Source organism: Ahaetulla prasina, chromosome 6 (assembly GCF_028640845.1).
Source record: "Ahaetulla prasina isolate Xishuangbanna chromosome 6, ASM2864084v1, whole genome shotgun sequence".
Taxonomy (NCBI): Eukaryota; Metazoa; Chordata; class Lepidosauria; order Squamata; family Colubridae; genus Ahaetulla; species Ahaetulla prasina.
In genome coordinates, this window is record NC_080544.1 from 64,707,808 (window position 1) to 64,728,314 (window position 20,507).

Sequence of the window (20,507 nt, forward strand, 5' to 3'; positions counted from 1 at the left end):
GTAGAAATTTTTAGGAATGATGGAAATTAGAAGAAATATATAGATTATTGTAAAAGGGTAGTAAAAAAGTTGAAATGAAGTGAATGAAGGGAATAAAAAAGAAGGAATACATTTTTTAATCTAAAATGGAGAAGTAAATGAAATGTGGAAGATATAATGGGATATATATATTCTTTTTCTTTTTGTGACTAAGAATGCATGGAATGAGAGAGAATTATAGTTGATGGTAAGGAAATAAATTTTAAATATATAAAAAATGGAAAAATTAATTGAAGTTAAGATATAAAATTGAAAAGAAGGTAAAAAAGAAGTACATTGTTTTTAAAAAAATAATAAATAGTCCAGCAGATGAAATGTGAAAGATAGTATGGCTTCTAAGTGAAAATGATTGAAATTAAGATGTAAAAGGAAATAAAATTGAAATATTAGTAAATGATGTACACTATTGGAAGAGAATAATAATTATTGAATTGTGAACAAAAACTCTAAGAAAATAAGAGGTGGAAGGTTTATTAATTGATTATAAGATACAAATGGAGTAAGATGAAGATAATGTTAATAATTAAAATATATGAGGGGAGGTTTGAGAAATATACTCAATAAATGAGAAAATTGGGGTTCCCTCTACACCAGAAATATTGAAATGAAAATAAATACAGCAATGGAGAGAGATAAGAAGGAGAGAGATGGAAAGGGAGAAGGAGGGAGACAGAAAGAAGAAAGGGAAGAGGAGAGGAGGAAAGGTAGGGGAAATAAGAGTAGGAGAGAAGGTTAGATAGGGAGGAAGTAGGGAGGAGGGGGAGAAAGGAAGGGGAAGTAGAGAAGGAGTAGGAGAAGAGAGAAGAAAGTAGCTAGGATTAAAGAAGGGAAGAAGAGGAGTGAAGAGGAGAAGAAAGGATTGCTGTGAAAAGGAAAAGATGAAATGGAAGAAAGGCAACTCCGAATATATTTGAATATATCAGGATAAAAATTGAAACAGTTAAAAAAATAATGAAAGAGAATGAATACTAATAAAAATGGAGAAATTAGAACTTGAGGGTGAAAGAAGATGTGACTTAGTGAAATGAGCAAGGAAATATTAGGATATGAATAAAAATTATAAAAAAGAATATTTTGGCAAAAATTGTAAATAAGTAAAATAGATTTGAATATATTGAATTGTATAAGATATGACATGGCCAATATTCTGTTCATAAACCATGTATGTATGTAGGGGTAAATTAAAAAATCCATAAAAACTCGTTTAAAAAAAAGAATTGGTAAATATGAAGATATGAAGCTTTGGTCTACGTTGTACAATGTGACATTAGATGGATAGTTAATTAGCTGCTGTAGAATAATATAATTTTAAGAACACAGCACTTCTATTGTAAGAATACAGCCCTTAAAACCCAAGTCTATAGAAAGATAATAAAGGGAGATAGTTCTTTCAGGCAGTGGCTGAATTACCTTTTTCTGCATGCTCAATAATTTGACGAATGGCTTTTTTTAGACTGTTGGCTCTCAACATTAATTGTTCACGTGGTCTAAATATCTGAGTACGAGCAATACAGGATGACCCTGCTGACAGTTCAGTAGAAGTATCACAAGTAATACCAGAACCATCACCATCTTCTGTTTCTTCTGCAATGGTGGGAGGTGGGTTTGGCAAAGATGATGAAGCTTGAGATTCTTCATTCAGTGTCTTCAAAAGTGAGTCCAGCTTCTCTTTCAAAACAGAGCACTACAAATAGAAAGAAAAATGTGTACAGTAATTGTATAGCATGGGTCTATGTGTATATGAGAGAAAGAAACTGAATTGTTTTCCCCAAATACCTTTCTGGCCATCACTTCTGACTCCTCTGAACTTTCTGGTGCTCTTTCATATGCCTTTCCTACTCGAGCTACAAAATCTTTCACAGTCTCACAGAGCACCCTAAAGAAGGCAGAAGAAATATACAGTAATAATCAGTTCTCATTCACAACATCTAGCTTCTATTAGATAAGCTTTCTTCTTAATACCTACTTGGCTGATGAGATGACTACTGAGTGTTGGTCAGATGTCAAAATTTTGGATAAATGAGCAGCCACAGAGTCTTCATAGAAAAGTATCTGTTGTACCTTGTGAAAGTAGACAGAGAAAATTGTATTATTTCTGCCAATAATGCAAAGCACAAAATTAGAACAATTTATACATGCTCAATAAACATGAAGTCATGATTTCAATTTATTCTATGGGGAACATTACACAAGATAAGATAATGTGATAGAAAAGCATCTTTTCTGATGGGGGCAGGTTATAGATATTTTTTAAAAAAATTAAAATAAAAGTTACAGCGTATTCAGACAAGGGAAATGACTGCAGTAAAACAAGAATGGGGAACATGTGACCTTTAGATCAGAGGTGTCAAACCCGTGGCATCACATTGTCGTCATGTGACGTAACATGACTTTCCCTCCTTTGCTAAAATGAGGGTGGGCGTGGTAAGTGTATGACACATCAAGGCCTGTAAGTTGTGAGTTTGACACCCCTCCTTTATATCTTTACCTTCTCCTATTTTAAACTTCAAATCTTTGTTCAATGGTTTTGATTGAACCTCTGTGAATACTTTTCACCTCTTTAGTGCTCTAAAAATTATATATTTTAATGCTTATTTGAATTTTTTCTTTATTTTATTAACTCAGTTTTCCAGCTTAATTTTCTTCCTTTACACTTTCTCCTGTTTAATAATTACCTACCTCAGAACTTTCACTGAAATCTTCAAGAACTGTAGTAGCTGATGTTTGACGAGGGAGTTTTGTTTCATATACCATAATGCTCCACCTAGTAAAAAAGATTTATTACACAAATTATTACAAATCAGATTCTGTTTACTATTAAAAATGCATAGCAGATACAGCTGATTTTTATCTTTTAAACTGATCAAATATGTGTGAATTCACAATCAGTAAGCATGAATATTCACAGGCACATATATGTATACCTACATTTAGATAACATACATATGCCTCCCACCGACCGGTGCGCACCCATAGAGAGGGTCTCCTCAGGGTGCTGTCAGCCAAACAATGTTGGCTGCCAACCCCTAGGGGGAGGGCCTTCTCTGTGGGGGCACCTACCCTCTGGAATGAGCTTCCTCCTGGACTCCATCAACTTCCTGACCTCCGGGCCTTTCGCCACAAGCTGAAGACGTATTTATTCTTCCGAGCAGGACTGGCATAACATGGGTTTTAAATTGGATTTTAAATGGGGTTTTATATTATGTTTTTATAGTTTTAATTTGGCCAATGTTGAATAAGTTTTTTAAATGGGTTTTATTGTATATTGTATTGTATTTTTATCTGGCTGTTAACCGCCCTGAGTCCTTCGGGAGAAGGGCGGTATAAAAATTAAATTATTATTATTATTATTATTATTATTATTATTATTATTATTATTATTATTATTATTATTATTATTATTATTATAATAAATACACATGCATTATATTCATGCAAAGTAAGCACTGAAGTTCATTTTCCCTACATTCAGTAAAATGGCCTTAAATTATTAGCAAAAGATGACAGTAATATTTACCCAAAGCAATTCCTACTATTCTTAAGAAATTCTGAATACACAAGAGATGTTATTCATAATTACATAGTACATAATTACACAAGTATTGACTGCAGGGGTGGGTTCTAATTTTTTTACTACCGGTTCTGTGGGCGTGGCTTATTTTGTGGGCGTGGCTTGATGGTCATGTGACACTGGGCGTGGCTTGATGGTCATGTGACTGGGTGAGAGTGTCTTGGCAGTCATGTGACTGGTGGGCGTGGCCAATAAAAATAAATAATAAAAATAACAAACAAAGTATACAAAACAATAAGAGGTACCAAAAACCAACTTTCACACTTTACACACACACACACAACACAACACAACTGACACACACAATGTAAAAGCAGTTGCACCTCACCCAAAATGCCCCCTGCAACAAGCAGGAACTTCACACAGCAACAAAAAGCTCAAAATCCAACTTTCACACTTTACACACACACAACACAACACAACTGACTCACACACACACACACACACACAAAATACCACATACAGCTTTGTGAGATTTTGTGTGTTTGTGTAGTTACTACAGAAACACACCAAATCTCAGAAAGCTACACAAATATTTTATTTTATTATTTTATTTTATTTGTATTTTTTAGATCAGAGGTCTCCAACCTAGTTAAACTCTGGGAGTTTAAGTCCACAAGCCTTAAAGTTACTAAGGTTGGAGACCCGTTTTAAATAAAAGCGGCTAAATTTAAAACTTCCTTAACTTTTAATTGCTATCTAAAAACCCAACTCCTTTAAAAACCCCAATTAACTATTTTTTAATAGTTTACTTACCCAATCGAGGCAGATTGAGTTGCTTACCGATGAGATGGATTATAGGCAGGCAGATTCAGTTGCCAGCTGATGCAACTGATTGCAGAAGCCAAAGGAAAGAATGGCTTTGCAGCCCGAAAGGAGCAGTAATTAGGTAAGTGGGGGAGGGGGCGATTGGGTGGGCATGGGTGGGGACTGTTGTAAGAGGTTGTAAAAAAGTGATTTTAAAAGCCTGTGATGATCAGGAAACTCATCTGGGATCACCAGAGGAAAAAAAGATTTTAAAAAGCTCCTCTGACGATCCCATGAGGCTTGCCTCATGGCAGCCCAGAACCTCTTAAAAGGATTTTTTTCTTCAAGCGCTTCGCCTTAAGAGCTTGTAGAAAACATGTTTTTTAAGGTTTTGGTGATGAGGAAATTCAGCGGGGATCGCCAGAGGAGCCTTTTAAAACCTTTTGTTTTTACAACCTCTTCGGCCAAGGGAACTGGTTCGGGGGCGTGGCCAGCTGGGCATCATTACCGGTTCTGCGAACTTGGCCAGATTTTTGCCAGCAGTTCTTGAGAACCGGTAAGAACCGGTAGCAACCCACCACTGATTGACTGCTACAGAAATCATAAAATTTTAAATACCACACTAAAAACAGAGTTAATTTTTCTTAGTTTGACATTTAATGCATAATTATTAAGTAGAATGTGACTAATATTGTTACAGACCAAGATATATATCCTGATAAAATTTTCAGACTTTACTATTCTGAATATTACCATTTATAATACCCAAGTAAATCAGATACTGTACATTAAAATTATAAATCAAACAAATTAGATTAATACTTTCTTTAAAAATACCCCTTCCAGTATTAAACTTGAACAGATTCTGCCAATTTGTAAAAGGCAGACATATACTTTTTTAGCTTGGAATATAAAAGCTTTTACTTAAATAGCCATTTTCAGGACTGCAACAATGCAACTGACCTAAACGTAATCAAGCTTTGTTAAGACACTTGTAAAATTTAAGACATCTAAACATAATGCACAAATACCAACCATGATGGAAATCAGATTCCATCAGGTAATAAAGAAAGATCTTCAAGTTTGCATATAAAAAACTATACCTCTAGGCCTTTTATATCAACTTAAAGGATGTTTAGGTCTTCTAAAGTGGCTGATCTTTTTTGATGTTAACTTCAGATAGTGAATGGCAATATATAATGTCATTTACCTATCAAGCATTTTGGTACTGGCCCTTTCCAGCTTTTCCAATATTTGAGGAAGTTGAGTATCATCATCACAAGCAGATCCCCAGCCTAGCACACGTGCAAGGTCGTTGCCAGTACCTAAAGGCAAGACACCCAACTGACACTACATATAGGAAAGGAAAAAGAAAACATGGCATAACCAAAAGAGCTTCACTGAAAACAGTCACAAAAGAGAAACACTGAAGAAACTCTTTCTAATTTCATTAATGCATAAAGATGCATGAAATAAAATTACCTGATAAAAAGGTTAATGTGTCATTCATACCATATCCACATTTTTGCATGTTCTCCCTTTTATTTTTTGCCAACTGGAGGTTCCTCAGTGAATATCTAATTTGTGCACTCCCTTTACACATATAGTATTTATTAAAATATTTTTTCTGCATCATTCTTTTAACAGATTTGTTCAAAAGGGCTTATTGAAAAAGATGAAGTCTTTTTCATCATCTCTTCAATCCTCAATGTAATTTGGGATTGCATGAATGCATTGTTATATAACTTTTATTTTAAAACTTTTCTAAGTATTTAAAGTTTTTGCTTTCCTTTTTTACAGGCCTGGCAACAACCAGAACAAAGCTGCTATTTCTTAAATACTGTAGGGGTGGATGGTTAATTAATTTTAATTACAGATGATGTTAACAATGTGTTTAATCTCTGGCCAAAGTTTAACATTTTAGTTTTACTGCTATGATGCTGTTGCTATTTTGATACAATAAATAATTGTGCTTAATTAGCAGTATCTTCTAAGAAAATAGCTAATGAAATAGCAGCCCAGGAATCCTTTCAAATATGTCAGGGCAGAATTCCATTTGCCAGGCTGTTTATGCACAGTTAATTAACAACATGGGGCTTCCCAATTTTATCATGAAAGTGTGACTAAGGGTTGGGAATTGCAATGATCTAAAAAGTTCCTTATGGTGACCAACTCTGTATAAATTGCTAGTTTTATAGGAGAGTACCTTTGGATTTTCAAGGGCTTATGATTTTATCACTAAGTCCCACATAAATTAATGAACAAATTGCTGCAACTCACATTAAAATGGAAAACCCCATATTTGCCATATAAAATTTCCACACTTCATTATTTTTCACAACATTTTAGCATAAATGTTTGTCCTTTGGGGGGATTTATCCTTTTTCACATAGGGATAAACACTCTGGGATTAGAAAGGCACCTGTTTATGGAGACTGAGGCTATCAATTTCAGAGAGAACCCATCCAACGCTTCCATCCCCACCACACACCAGAATTCGGAAAGTGTCGAATTTCTGAAATAAACGTAAACTGAACAGGGGGAAAAAAATACCATTAAAGATATTATTCAAATTTGAAACTGCTAGGAATTAAAATCCACTGTATGCATTTTCTGCACAGGAATAATGAAAGCATTTATTGGATTTTTAATTAATCTGAATAAATTCTGAGTTACAGGGTCATACAATGAACACAAAGTATAGTTCTTTATTAAGTGGATATGTCTAAAAAACCAGTTTTGTGCATTTCAATACACAAATGATATTATGGAGCCTTGTAAAGGATAAGTTATTATTTTTATGCTAGATGTGAATGGAATAAATATACATTGGACAACTGCTCAATGAATGAGCACTTGCTTTGCAAGCAGATGTCAAATTAAAGGCTGTCAGTGGCAATTGTTATGGTACTAGGCTGGATAAATAATTTGCAATTATCTAAAGTACCTTCATGCATATGAAATAATTCTTATTCAAAAAATAAACATCAATTAAAACAATTAAATATAAGGAAATGACAACAGTTCTGAGAAGACTGCATTCATGTTTAACATTGTCCATACTTATTGATAAAATATACTCACCAAAATAACCTAAATAATAATGACAGTGCAATATTTCTTACAAACGAATTTTGATATATAAAAGTAAGCTCAATATAAATGTGGGCAAAACAAAAAGTTTTGTTTTGAGTCTGAAACAAACATGTTGTATTTCAGAAGTTCAGTCAAACCATTTTAGAAAGATTGTGATTTGGCAGAAGTACCAATAAAAAATCTGGAAGGTTGCTGTAACAGAATAAGGCAATGCTGTTGCACTTACCCTTTCTTCTCTTCCACTGTCCCTTCCCAATCCTCATTATTAACTCTTAGCCAGCACCCATTTATTCTCCTTTTCTCACCTACCAATTCAAACCCCTCAATTTCCCAGCAATTGCTTTTTCCTATTTCTTCTGAACTATGTGCCATCACTCAATAGTCCTAATATTTTTCTGCTCCTCCACTGATGAAAACTTTGGTCTGTTAACACAACTCCATCTCCAGATCAAACATATGCACTTTAGCTATATGCCCACACCAAAACCAATGTTTGAAACTGTTCCAAATTGGTTATTCTGAGCACAAAATAAGAATGGTTAATTTTCAAAACTAGAATACAATTTGCCTACCCAAGATGAGGTCCTCCATTCATAAGATCAAAGACTTGCGCAGGATTTAACAGCTGTTTGAATCTTCGTAGGAACTTTACACCCTGGTTGTCTCCACTTTTTGAGTTGACAAAGACCAACAAAGGGCTTGTACAAGAAGGGGGACAAGTGGCTTTCCAAAAACCTGGAGGAAAAAACAATGATTAAGGAAGATTAATCATTAAACATTTACAGAAGATTTATTATAACTCTTGTTTTACCATTATGGCCTCACCTAAAAAATAAAACAAATTGACTTTTAAAAATTATTTTACAAGTTATTAGTTTGAAACAGAAGTAAAGCAGATGCGATTTGCAATGAAATGTTGCAGTGCAAATCTTTTAAAAGGGTCCAGATAGCCAGAATATTCTATTTCTTCCATCCCATCACCAGCTATTCCAGTTCTTTCATCTAACTGTAGCTCAGTATGCCATAAGCAATAAATATGTTCAGTCATCAGAGAATACTTAATTCCTGCTCTTGTTCTTCTCCTGTGACAACACTGATACAGTACAACTGTAATGACTTACCATCAGAATCAATGCTATTGAGAGCTGTGGGTGGGATGACAGACACTTTACAAAGGCCAAGGGGGCATTTTGTTGGTAATAGGTCTCTGCATGAGGTATGTACCTGTAATAATAAAATCACATGCATTAAATTTTGTAGTGCCTGGTTTCTGACTTTTCATTTGCTTTTCTAATATTTTTCCCACACAATAATACAAACATAAAATATCAAGAAATTTTATTATATTTAAATTTTGCATTGAAGATACAGTGATACATTGTCCTATATTAGTGTACTTCATAATTAAGGTATGTCTTGCAAAACACAAGACAGCCTATTAAGACAAGGCCAGAGTTAAGTTTCAAATTCCAAATTTGAAAAGATTCAAGAATATTTTATTACTTTTTCAAATGGGATTTTTTTAACAAGGCACTTGTAAATAAACCAACCATTTACTAAATCTCCTTTATTCAACATAAGAAAATTATTGGTGCTAACATTATTGCAGCTTGATACTCTTGGTCATAATTGTTCCATGTTTTATTATGAATGGCATTTTCTCATAATTACTTAGAAGAATGGTATTTGGCAAAAAAGAAAAAAAACTTGAAATGCTTCCTCAACTTATGAAAATACACCTGTAACATATACCAAAGGAGAGCTGAATCACTCAACTATGCACCATAATTACCTACCATGGTTTTGCACCAAAGACAACGCCAGTCTTGCAAGCGTAGGACACTGCCACATGTTTTATCACACACTGTACATTTGGCACTCACAGGTAAGTTTCCTTCCAGCCACTGATGTGGCATTGAAATCTGTTCAACCAGAATTTATTTTTTTAACAAGACAGGTTTAAGAGCCATTACAATATAAACAGATATTTCTTCACATGCTGAACACACAAATCCCTTATTTTATAACACTTTCAATAATAGCATATATTCATGTAGTTTGAAATACAGATCTGCCTTCTTAAATTCCTAAAATAGCTCTGGTGGATTATATCAAGATTGTAGGACAGAGTGCTTATATCCGGGCAGATTTTTATAAATCTGATTGTCAGCTTACCAGTTCATCTTGTGGGTTCCCATGAAAACTAAATAATCAACTATACTTTCTTCTTTTCCTGAAATTTCTCTTATGCTGCTATTTAGAGAAAACAAAAAACGAGGAACTCTTCCCCTGCTTCTTAACATATTCAAATATTAGTGCAACTTACAGAAATATACCTCCCTCCCTCCCTCCCTCTCTCTCTCCCTCCCTCCCACCTTCCCTCCCTCCCTCCCTCCCTCTCTCTCTCTCTCTCTCTCTCTCTCCTTAAATCAGGAGTCTCACAAATAAGGCAGGTTGTATTTCTACAAGGGTTTAAAGAAGGTAGGAAGCAGCAGCAGAGATTTAACTTGAAGCTCTTTTTTTACAGCAGCATCACTTAGAGAAGCACTTCTATACCACACCTTATACATCTACCATGGGGCTCAAAGAACACGAAATATCTTTTTTCAATCTCACTACTGATGGGATTAACTATGATTTATTGTTTAGTCACAGATGAATGAAAAAACATATCACCTCTTCTTCAAGCCTTATTGAATTCCAAAGGACTTGGAAAGAGTCAAGCAAGATACTCTTCAAATGTCTGTTTGGCACTTCTCTGATTATTGATCATATCAGATATATTTCCATTATTTCAAGATCACCAAAAATTTCTAACCTCAGGAGTAGCTGTCATATTTAAATAAACAGCATACAATAGTTTTTGAACTGGCTGAAGTGGGAGCATCATAGAAATGTTAGAAAAAATAAATATTACTGCACTCCAGAAAGTTAAAAATATCCCTCATTGAAACATTCAGAGTGTCTTAGCAGGGAAGATCCCTATTCAGTGTGCTTTCAATATCCTTTGGTAAAAACCAGCCTTTGAAAAATGTTATTTTACATACCCCATCTTCCTCTTCAATGATATCCTTCCCAATGGATGCCAGCGTTGTCCATTTGCAGTTATTAGTTGCCCGGACAGCACATCTCTTATGAGCCTTAAATTTGCACACTAACAACAACAACAACAAATGTGTGTGTATTGGGAAAAGCACATAATGAATTAAGATGTGAGAAATTGTATTTCCCATCTTTTGCATTCCTCATTTTTGGTGTCTGATTTGTTTTGTTTGTTTTTGTTTTTGGGCCAGTATCTTTCTTACTGGCAGAATCAAGAATTCATAAACTGGAAGCACATATAGAATCAAAACCTAACATATTTTACTCTGTACTATTTATAACTACAGCCATTTAATTTTTTATGAGTTTTATAAGCCCCCTTTGCCAAATATCAGGATATGAAATAAAATACTTCACTTTATTCTATTAAAATTATTTTTACTATTATTAATTAATGGATAATAAATTTTATGTTATTGTAAGCCTATAATTTCATGTGCCAATGAAAATATTATACCGAAATATTTACCTTCACAGGAGAGTCCATGGGATGTAACCCCAGATAATGCCTCTCGACACACATTGCAGTATGTTGGACGTGCATGCGAGCAAGCATACCAGTTATGCATTCCTGAAAAATGGTCCATACTGTACTGTGTAGACTGCAAATTAAATTAAAACAAACCCTATGATGATTTAAAAATAAATGTAACTTAAAATAAAACACTCATTTTAGTTTTATGAATCAAGTTTGCGTCAATACAAAGTTTATTAAATACAGAAAAACTGAGGAGTAAGAATGCCATTTCATAATTCAAGTGAGGAAAAAAAGGAAAAATAAACTGAACAGTACAGTGGGGATAATGTAAGAAATGCATCTATATATTTATCTAACATTACCTCAAAATGTTCACGATTCTGTACAGCTTTTAGTGCAGCAATCCAGTCTTCCATTTCTTTTCTGTTGTCAGCACATAAAATGAGTTTTCGACATGGGGTAATAACCTGTAAGATAAGAACATTGTGTCCAAATCCCAGAAATACTAGAAGAGAAGAGAAACAACAAACACCTACCTTATTAGTGTTTCAATTTTCAAAACAGCAGACTACTTTATCAGAGGTTCTGATTCTGGAGAGATAAAGTATGCTATGATACTCTAGGATAACACTTTTTATATAGTTTATGGGAAACTGTCCAGAGTGATTCTGGGTAAATGTGTCAGTGCAACATATAATCAAAGTATTAGTATATGATTAAAGATACAAATGAACAGAGATATCCTACTGCGCACATCCATTATCAGTCCCCCCCCACCAAATCTACATAATACTTTCCATGGTCCCTGAGACATGAAGATACATTTACATACTATAGTTACAATTTAAAACAATCTCTGAGGAAACAAGATAAGCTGTTTTAAAGGTTTACATGAAGAGTTAAAACTCAAAAGATTGTCTTGAGGACAGAAACGATAACAGCTATAAAAACCCAAAGACTATTCCTTCCCCAACTTTGAACTGCTCCAAATATTCTCCATTCATTGTAACATAGCAGCATGATATTCTCCCAACCACTACTACCACCAAAGCAATTTGCCTTGGTTCAACTGATAAATCTCTCCTTTTCGAACAATAAAATATTTGCATTCCTATGTTAGAGAAATAAATCCACTTCTTCGGCTTTTGAAATATGTGCCATGCAATTTTCAATATATACACAGATAAATAATGCTATGTGTTTTATAGATAAATATACAGAGGGGTAAATGAACTACAGTACAGTATAATTACACACACACACAAATAAAAAAAGCAGTGGTGACGCAGTGGTTAGAATGCAGTATTGCAGGCTAATTCTGTTGACTGCTAGCAATTTGATCCTGACCGAGTCAAGGTTGACTCAGCCTTTCATCCTTCCGAGGTCAGTCAAATGAGGATCAAGATTGTTGGGGACAATATGCTGACTCTGTAAATCGCTTAGAGAGGGCTGTAAAGTCAATGTGAAGTGGTATATCAGTTTAAGTGCTATTGCTATAATTTCTCATTTGTGTGACTATATATCTAATAGGGCCTAACATATTCTGGCTAATTCCAAAATAAGAACCTATTTTAGTTAATATACATATATACACACTTTAAAGAAACATATTAATATCCATCCTCTGCCTTCTGTTTTACTTACCAATCATCCTAAATATAACAGAACAATTACTCTTCTGTGGCTCTTCGGTTTTGCAAACAACTGGGAATCACAAACCTTGCTTATATAGGGGAAAAGGGCAAGGAATCTGATCTACAATAAATCCTGAACCATATTGCCAAACAATCTAATGTAGTGCCCACATATTAAATCAGCTATATGCTCAACCCTACAAGACCAAAGGATTTCTTTATCCAAAGCTCCTGAGCTCCCAAATAATAGATAATAAATATGAAAGTACAGACAGAAGGTAGTATTCTGTGAGGCATACATATCTGCTACAGAAAGATAAAGGTATAATGAAATTAGCACATTAAGAATTTGTAATATCAATCTGACAGAGCACTCCTGACAAAAAACAGTGATGGTTCCCTGAATGCATAACATTTTCTCTGTATTTTATAATCTCTAATTTCTAACTTTTGTAATTTATAGTATGATAAATCTATGACAATATTTAGCAATTTTTAAAGGTAGGATTTATCCCAGAATCTGAGACTGAATAGTTTGAGTTACCATGACCAACTTAAATGGGAAGTAAAATTACGGTTACAAAAGGCAGATTGTGCCTTTTCTCAATCTGAATTAAATTAATATCTATTTCCTATTAGGTATTAATGAGAATGCTTTAAAACAATTAAAGGAAAAGGTCAATTAATCAAAAGAAATGAGATGAAAAATCATGCAGAATACATAAAATTGTGATGGAACATAGTAATCTGCATTCCCAGGAGGGAGGGGATATAGTCCAGAACACTAAAAGACAGCTCAGTTCAAATAGTTTATGTGACAGAAAGAGGGTGAACTTCCTAATAGTTTTCAGAGTATATGCTTAATGTAGATACTTGAATGCTTCACTTTGGCAAGATTCTGTCTACCAATTCCATATAGGTATGGAATAATAAAGCAATCTTCTTAGAAGTATCATCATGAGTTTCCCCATTTTTGGATCCGACAAAAAATAGATTATTCCCAGTATAAGATTATTAATGCAAACTGTAGAGCACTAAGAGGCAGAACCAAGGGATTTCTAAAAGGTATGGCCCTAAAGCACCATCTCAGGCTTACTAAATCCCAACACAGGCCACAGCCAAAAATTAGGAATTGTACATATACCAAAACAGGTAAATCAAGACAGTAAGTCATCCAGCAGGCTAAAGGCCAAATCAAACACAAGCATGCCCTGAAAAAAGGAGTGTATAGGATATATTTTCCTGGAAGGTTACCTTATAGACAGGAAATGTTACAGATGAGATTAATCTCAAATGCAATCTGTGAATCCATGACTATGGATATATCATTGGTTCAGGTTTTCTTAGGCCTCACAGCCGGGAGAACTTGACTTGACTTTTTTCAGTGCTACATGACAGACATGATTAATAGTACCCATAGTTCTGATTTCCCTGAATTAGGTTTCTATTCCGCTGAACCTTCCCTGAGTTAGATGCATAGTTTTGCTCTCCCTGATTTGGGCCCCTACCTTTCCCTGAGTTAGTTTTACATTCCTGAGTTGGGTTTCTATTCAGGTAAAATGCATGATTTCCTGAAAAACACGTGGTATTTTGCTAATACGTATACTCTAAACGCTTGCTGATTGGTGATGTTAAGTTTCTATATGCTAATTCCCTCCTTGCTGTAGTTACCCCTCCCTGCTAAAACTGCATAATAAAAGAGACTGTTGCGATCTAAGGGGAACTCTTTCTACAACCCTTTTCTTCGTGCTCTCTCATCTGGAAGAACTCCTGGTGTGGTGTCTTTTATTTGGCTTCTTTCGTCCTTGCGAGGACCCACTAAATTGTCTCAGCGAGGGCTGAGACCCGTTCCTGCGGGAACCCAGGACAACATTAACAGGGAACCTAGGACAACAAATAAGTGTTGCAGACCAACAGCAACATCTGGGGGCTCGTCCGGACCTGTTGTGTTGTCCAGAGGCGCGATCGTTGTCTAGCGGTGCGTCACCTTCACCCTCATTGCTTACCCGTCCGGGACGCGACATGTGCACACGTAAGTAATGGGCTCCTCGAACTCGAAAGTCTCATCATGGCATAGGAATGAGCTTTACTCTCTGGTGAAGAAGGCTAATTGTTTGCAAAAAGTTAATGGCACCACTGTCTATCCTCTTTCTAAGAAATCTCTTACCTCTTTTCTATCCTATGTTCATGAAAAGTGCCCTGCCTACCCGGAGGAAGGTACTCTTAAGAAGGCTACCTGGACGCGCTTGGGAAAATTCCTCCATGACCACCCTCGAGCTCCGCCTGATATTCTAGTGACTTGGCGGGCTATTACGGCTGCTCTTGGCACCCTCTATCCTAATTCTCCTTCTACTGATTCGGCTGCTCCGCTCTCTTCTACTACGGATGAATCCCTACCAACGGTCTCTCCACCTCCGTATGAATCTTCTTCTGTCTCTGTAGCTGCCTCTGCTCCCCCTGCAGACACAGCTCTTTCTCCTTCTGCAGCGTCTCCCCCCCCGCCGAAGGATACAGACATAGCTGCAGGCACTCTTTCTGCTTTGGTTGCCCTTTCTTCTCTTTCTCTAAGAACTGAACCCCCGATATCGGCTTACCCTTTAAACCTCAATCCAGCGGGAGGGGGACAGCCGATACACGAGAACATCAATGTCCGGGTGCTTAAAAATTTAAAAGAAGCTGTTACTTCCTACGGCATTCACTCTCCTTCAGTTCCTCTGCCTGCTCATTCCTTTCCCTCCTCCTCCCTTTCCCCCCACTCTGAACCTTCAAAGCATATTGAGCTAGAAAGCGTATTGTACCAAATACCTGTTTCTTCCATCCCTGCTTTGAAAACTGCCTCCTTTCCCCTGCCTGCCTCCCTTCCCCCAGAGCACCCCTCCCTTTCCCCCATGGGTGATCAGCAACTGATTTGGTTTAATTGCTTCTCTATATCTGGAAACAATCTGGAAAAGAATTTGCTCACAGCGACTACATGGGAAACATTGGGAACTTTTTTCCATGAAAGTCCAAGAGCCCCTGTAAAAATTCTGTACATCTGGCACATGATCTTTGAATGCCTCATTTTACTTGCAGACGTCACTTAGATCAAAAATGACTTAAAAGGATCCACAATCACAGTCATGATTTAAACTGCTGAGTTTTCTCAGAAAAGTTCCCCAGGTCTGTAAATGTTGTTTGATGATGTGTGTGCTTGTGTATGTATGTATGTGATCATTTTCAGACCTGCATAAGAATTGTAGAGATAATTGTGATGCTTGATTTGCATGGAATGTGTGTATGTGCAAAACTCATTGAGAAGGTGTGAAATTTCTGTGTTGTCTTTTGGATTTGCAAGAAATGTGTGCATGTGTGAGAAATTGTCTCTGCATGTGTGTGTGTGTGTGTGTGTGTGTATCTGTCTGCATAAATTCCGTATGCAAGCAGCCAGGTACTTTTGGAAAAGAAATAAAACATTTTTCTTTCCTTTTGCAAGCAAGTGAGTTACTTTTGGATTTTTTTTTCTCTTCATATGCATGAGAGTGTCTTTCCAGTGAGTTACTTTTAACTTTTTTTCTCTGCCCTCTGGCTTATCTTAACTACTCCCTCCTTTGTTCCTTGCTGTGCCAGGAAAAAGGGTGGGCTACGGGGGGAAAACCATTCACCCCCACTCCATTTTTTTCTCTCTCTTCTTTCTTGTCTGAGAAGGGAGGGACAATTAGGCTCTCTGGAAGCATTGCTTTTGCAAAGAGCTATGTAAAAACTATGCAGATATATTTTCTTTTCCACCCTGAAAACAATTTTGATTTTAATTTTCAACCCTGAAAACACTTTTGATTTTAATTTTTAATCATGCATACAATTTTGATTTTGCTTTTAATTTTAATTTTTTATCTTTTCTGGAACTTTTTGAGGTTTAAACTACCTGATTAAACCTATACCTTTATAAATGTTTTCAAAGCACTGAGTTGACTAAAAATGTTTCATTTAGCTTTGTATTTTTGTAGCTGTTCACATACATCATAAGAGTTGGAAGGGACCCTTGGAGGTCTTCTAGTCCAACCCCCTGCCCAAGCAGGAAACCCTACAGCATTTCAGATCTTCTTATTTATGGATGCATTTTTTTTTAAGCGTGAGTCTGTTTTTTGGAAAATGCACTCAGGTTTTCCACATAAACAGACTCACCCTAAGCTTCCGCCATGTTTTTCTTTTTTGAATCTGACTCAGTGTGCCCCTTATTTGCTGTTTGTATTGTTTCTTTTTCTTTTTTAGCAGCACAATATGTGCCCTGTTTTAGGAACTATTTCAGAGATGAGTTAGAAAGTTATAGGATGTGATAAGTTAGAAGGTTATTTTGCTAAGAATGTGGTTTGTTTTTGGAAGTTTTTGATAGCATGGATTTGTTAGTGAACAACTTCCACACATGAATAAAAAGGGTGGGAGTTGGGTTTTTATTGATTGATTGTCTTTTTCTCTGTCTTCCACATAATACCTTTCAACCTCATCTTAGACAGTCTATATGTTACTCAAATAGTAAAAACTATTTTTCAATCTTACTTGTCCCCTTCTCTTGATTCTAATCTCACTTCTCTTTTCACAACTTTACAGTCTCTCATTTACAAACGTACACATCCCTATTTTGTTCTCTTTTGACACTTTCTCCTGTCTCTCCTTGGGACAGTCACTCCTATTTTCATCAAAACAAAAAGGCGCTCATGAAACAATTTGGCTTCACGGCTGCTGAGGCATCTGATCATACATCAATGCCCTACTTGCAGCCGCCAAGGTATACATATTCAGGTTTCATCATGGCAACCTTGCAAAGGGGTGAAACCGCAAAACAAGTTATTAATCATTGTATTCGGACTTTCGTAACGTTGGGATGTCCAAAAACTCTATGACAATGGACCAGCCTATACGAGCTCTGCCTTTGCACAATTTTGCCATCGCTGGTCAATAATCCATAAATTCGGCATTCCTTTCAATAGCCAGGGCCAGGCCATTATAGAGAGAGCGAATTTGACTCTTAAACAGGCCTTGGACAGACACTTGGGGTCAAAAGGCATCAGCCCCCCGACACTCCCGGCGTTGCAAAATGTATTAAATGTTTGCTTGTATTCATTGAATTTTCTTAATCTAACTGGATCTCCTGCCTCCACTGCTGCCTCGAGACAGTTTTCCGCTCCTCCCCTCCCCTCTTCTCGTCCTCTGGTATATTATAGGCATCTTCCGGATCCAGCTTGGAAAGGTCCAGCTCAATTGATTACCTGGGGAAAAGGCTACGCTGCAGTTCAATTGCCTGATCGAGTCCTGTGGGTTCCAGCTCGCTGTGTTCGCCCCTGTCATCTCAATGATCCAAAACAGAAAGATGAAGATCCTTCTGATCCTATCACTGATCTCTCTTGCCTCTTCTGTCTCTAAAATTTCCCTTCTCTCTGCTACCCATTTCTCCTCTGGCATATTTCGCTCCTTGCCCTCTTCCCACGTTTCTACCCCTGCAGCTCTCCGTTTGCAGCGCTACTTATCCGGAGCACAGCAGAACCTGCATCGTCCCGCAAATTATACTTGGACTATTTTGGACTTCCAAGGAGGCGTCCTTCATTCCATCTCTAATCGAACTCTGTGGCCTTGGTTTCCTGCACTTTACTTTGACTTTGCTGAAATGCTGGTCGGCGCCCATGGATTTAAACATAAAACAAAATGTAATCCTTCCCCTCGGGACGTCTGGGCAATTGGTCCAGGCCTGTATATCTGCCCAGGACATCTTACTGATCTCTCCCACCTAGATTGGTATTGCAAGTCCTGGCAATGTGTGTCAACCGGAAAGATTTGGTGGACTGCTCCCTATACTACTGACTCCTCAATCCTATGACTGTTACTTTTACATCTCATGGAAGGAGTCTTCCGATTACTGAATGGATTAAAGGGAAAAGATGGGGGGGAAGGTCGAGAGATAATTCCGATTACAGACATCCAGGAAATATATTCATAATTCGTCTTACCATGTCCTTAGAAACATCCCCACCAGTGGGCCCAAACAAACAAGTCAATTCGCCCTTTTTACAGCCCTTGATTAAAAGCAACAATCCATTGGTGTCCTTGGTCTCCTCTGCGCATGATGCCCTTGTGGCAGCCCGTACTTTTCCTAACAATGATAGTAGATGTTGGCTGTGTCTGTCTTCTCAACCCCCTTTTTATGAGGCCATAGGTTCCGCCCTACCTTTTACCAATAGCACCTCAGATACCGGTTGTAGGTGGTCTAACTCTTCTATAACGGTATCCTCAATTGAAGGTCAAGGTTGTTGCCTTGGGTATGTACCCTCTAACTTTTCTCACTATTGTATCAATGCCTCCTCGGATGCCTATACTTCCTGCACAATATACTTGTCCAAAGAAAGGCTAGGACTTGACACTGGAGGGTGGACTATAATATACACTACTCTATCAACTGCAGATTGAAAGATAGAGAAAAAGAGCGTTCTCAATCCCACACGTGGTATCAGGGAATGTTTAATCTCTCTCCCTGGTTGACCACCCTCCTCTCTGCCCTAGCTGGTCCTCTGATTTTGTTGCTCCTTGCCTGTACAATTGGCCCATGTGTCATGGGGAGAGTTCTAGCATTCTTGAAACAACGACTAAACAGTATTGGAGATGATGTCCTCTTGCTAAGGAACACTGTTGAAAATGAATATAAACAACCTCTTTTAGAATTAGCCTCTGAGGCTGATGAAGACTCTGAATCGGGAACCATTCCTTTGAAAAAGCGTACTGACTCCTCGGGGTCTCCCGGAGGGGATCCACTGGGATGTCATAGCTTTAGAAGAATATTACCCATCTTAAAAATAAAACAGAGGACATATGGATATATCATTTACCCATCTTAAAAAATAAAAACAGAGGACATATGGATATATCATTGGTTCAGGTTTTCTTAGGCCTCACAGCCGGGAGAACTTGACTTGACTTTTTTCAGTGCTACATGACAGACATGATTAATAGTACCCATAGTTCTGATTTCCCTGAATTAGGTTTCTATTCCGCTGAACCTTCCCTGAGTTAGATGCATAGTTTTGCTCTCCCTGATTTGGGCCCCTACCTTTCCCTGAGTTAGTTTTACATTCCTGAGTTGGGTTTCTATTCAGGTAAAATGCATGATTTCCTGAAAAACACGTGGTATTTTGCTAATACGTATACTCTAAACGCTTGCTGATTGGTGATGTTAAGTTTCTATATGCTAATTCCCTCCTTGCTGTAGTTACCCCTCCCTGCTAAAACTGCATAATAAAAGAGACTGTTGCGATCTAAGGGGGAACTCTTTCTACAACCCTTTTCTTCGTGCTCTCTCATCTGGAAGAACTCCTGGTGTGGTGTCTTTTATTTGGCTTCTTTCGTCCTTGCGAGGACCCACTAAATTGTCTCAGCGAGGGCTGAGACCCGTTCCTGCGGGAACCCAGGACAACATTAACAGGGAACCTAGGACAACAAATAAGTGTTGCAGACCAACAGCAACACATGACAGGACATAAAAATAAACACGTACCCTTTATCGTTATTAGTCCCCCTTTACAGCAGACATCATACAGATACAGGATACATACAGACAAAAATATCCTGCAAAATAAATACACAAAAAGGTTGATCTAATTAAGCAATCCCAAAATTAGAATGCATACATAGAAACAACAGTCTATATATACAGATAGCTGAATTCCAATATGTTCTATAATAAGAGCCAACTATTTTGTTGGCTAGGAATGATGAAGATTGTAGTCCAAGTCATCTGAGTGGCACCAAATTACAAAAGGCTGTACTAAGACAGACCAAGTGAAAATATTTTTTAAAATTACTGTATAGGAATATAGAC

At 36.9% G+C, this 20,507-nt stretch overlaps 1 protein-coding gene across 4 annotated transcripts in view; it reads right to left on the reverse strand.

The window, feature by feature from the left end:
* DGKD (diacylglycerol kinase delta) overlaps positions 1-20,507 on the reverse strand; it is an 83,620-nt gene that overhangs the window by 16,142 nt on the left and 46,971 nt on the right. For 3 of the 4 annotated variants that reach the window (XM_058189198.1, XM_058189200.1, XM_058189201.1), the window contains 12 exons: positions 11,396-11,500; positions 11,025-11,157; positions 10,501-10,607; positions 9,250-9,375; positions 8,575-8,677; positions 8,026-8,188; positions 6,780-6,888; positions 5,568-5,707; positions 2,719-2,803; positions 2,006-2,100; positions 1,816-1,915; positions 1,450-1,723 (listed from right to left, as the gene is read on the reverse strand). In XM_058189198.1, coding sequence (XP_058045181.1) covers positions 1,450-1,723; positions 1,816-1,915; positions 2,006-2,100; positions 2,719-2,803; positions 5,568-5,707; positions 6,780-6,888; positions 8,026-8,188; positions 8,575-8,677; positions 9,250-9,375; positions 10,501-10,607; positions 11,025-11,157; positions 11,396-11,500 — 1,540 coding nt within the window. Of the gene's footprint in view, positions 1-1,449; positions 1,724-1,815; positions 1,916-2,005; positions 2,101-2,718; positions 2,804-5,567; positions 5,708-6,779; positions 6,889-8,025; positions 8,189-8,574; positions 8,678-9,249; positions 9,376-10,500; positions 10,608-11,024; positions 11,158-11,395; positions 11,501-20,183; positions 20,255-20,507 lie in introns of all 4 variants that reach the window. The other variant, XM_058189199.1, reaches the window with a different exon arrangement.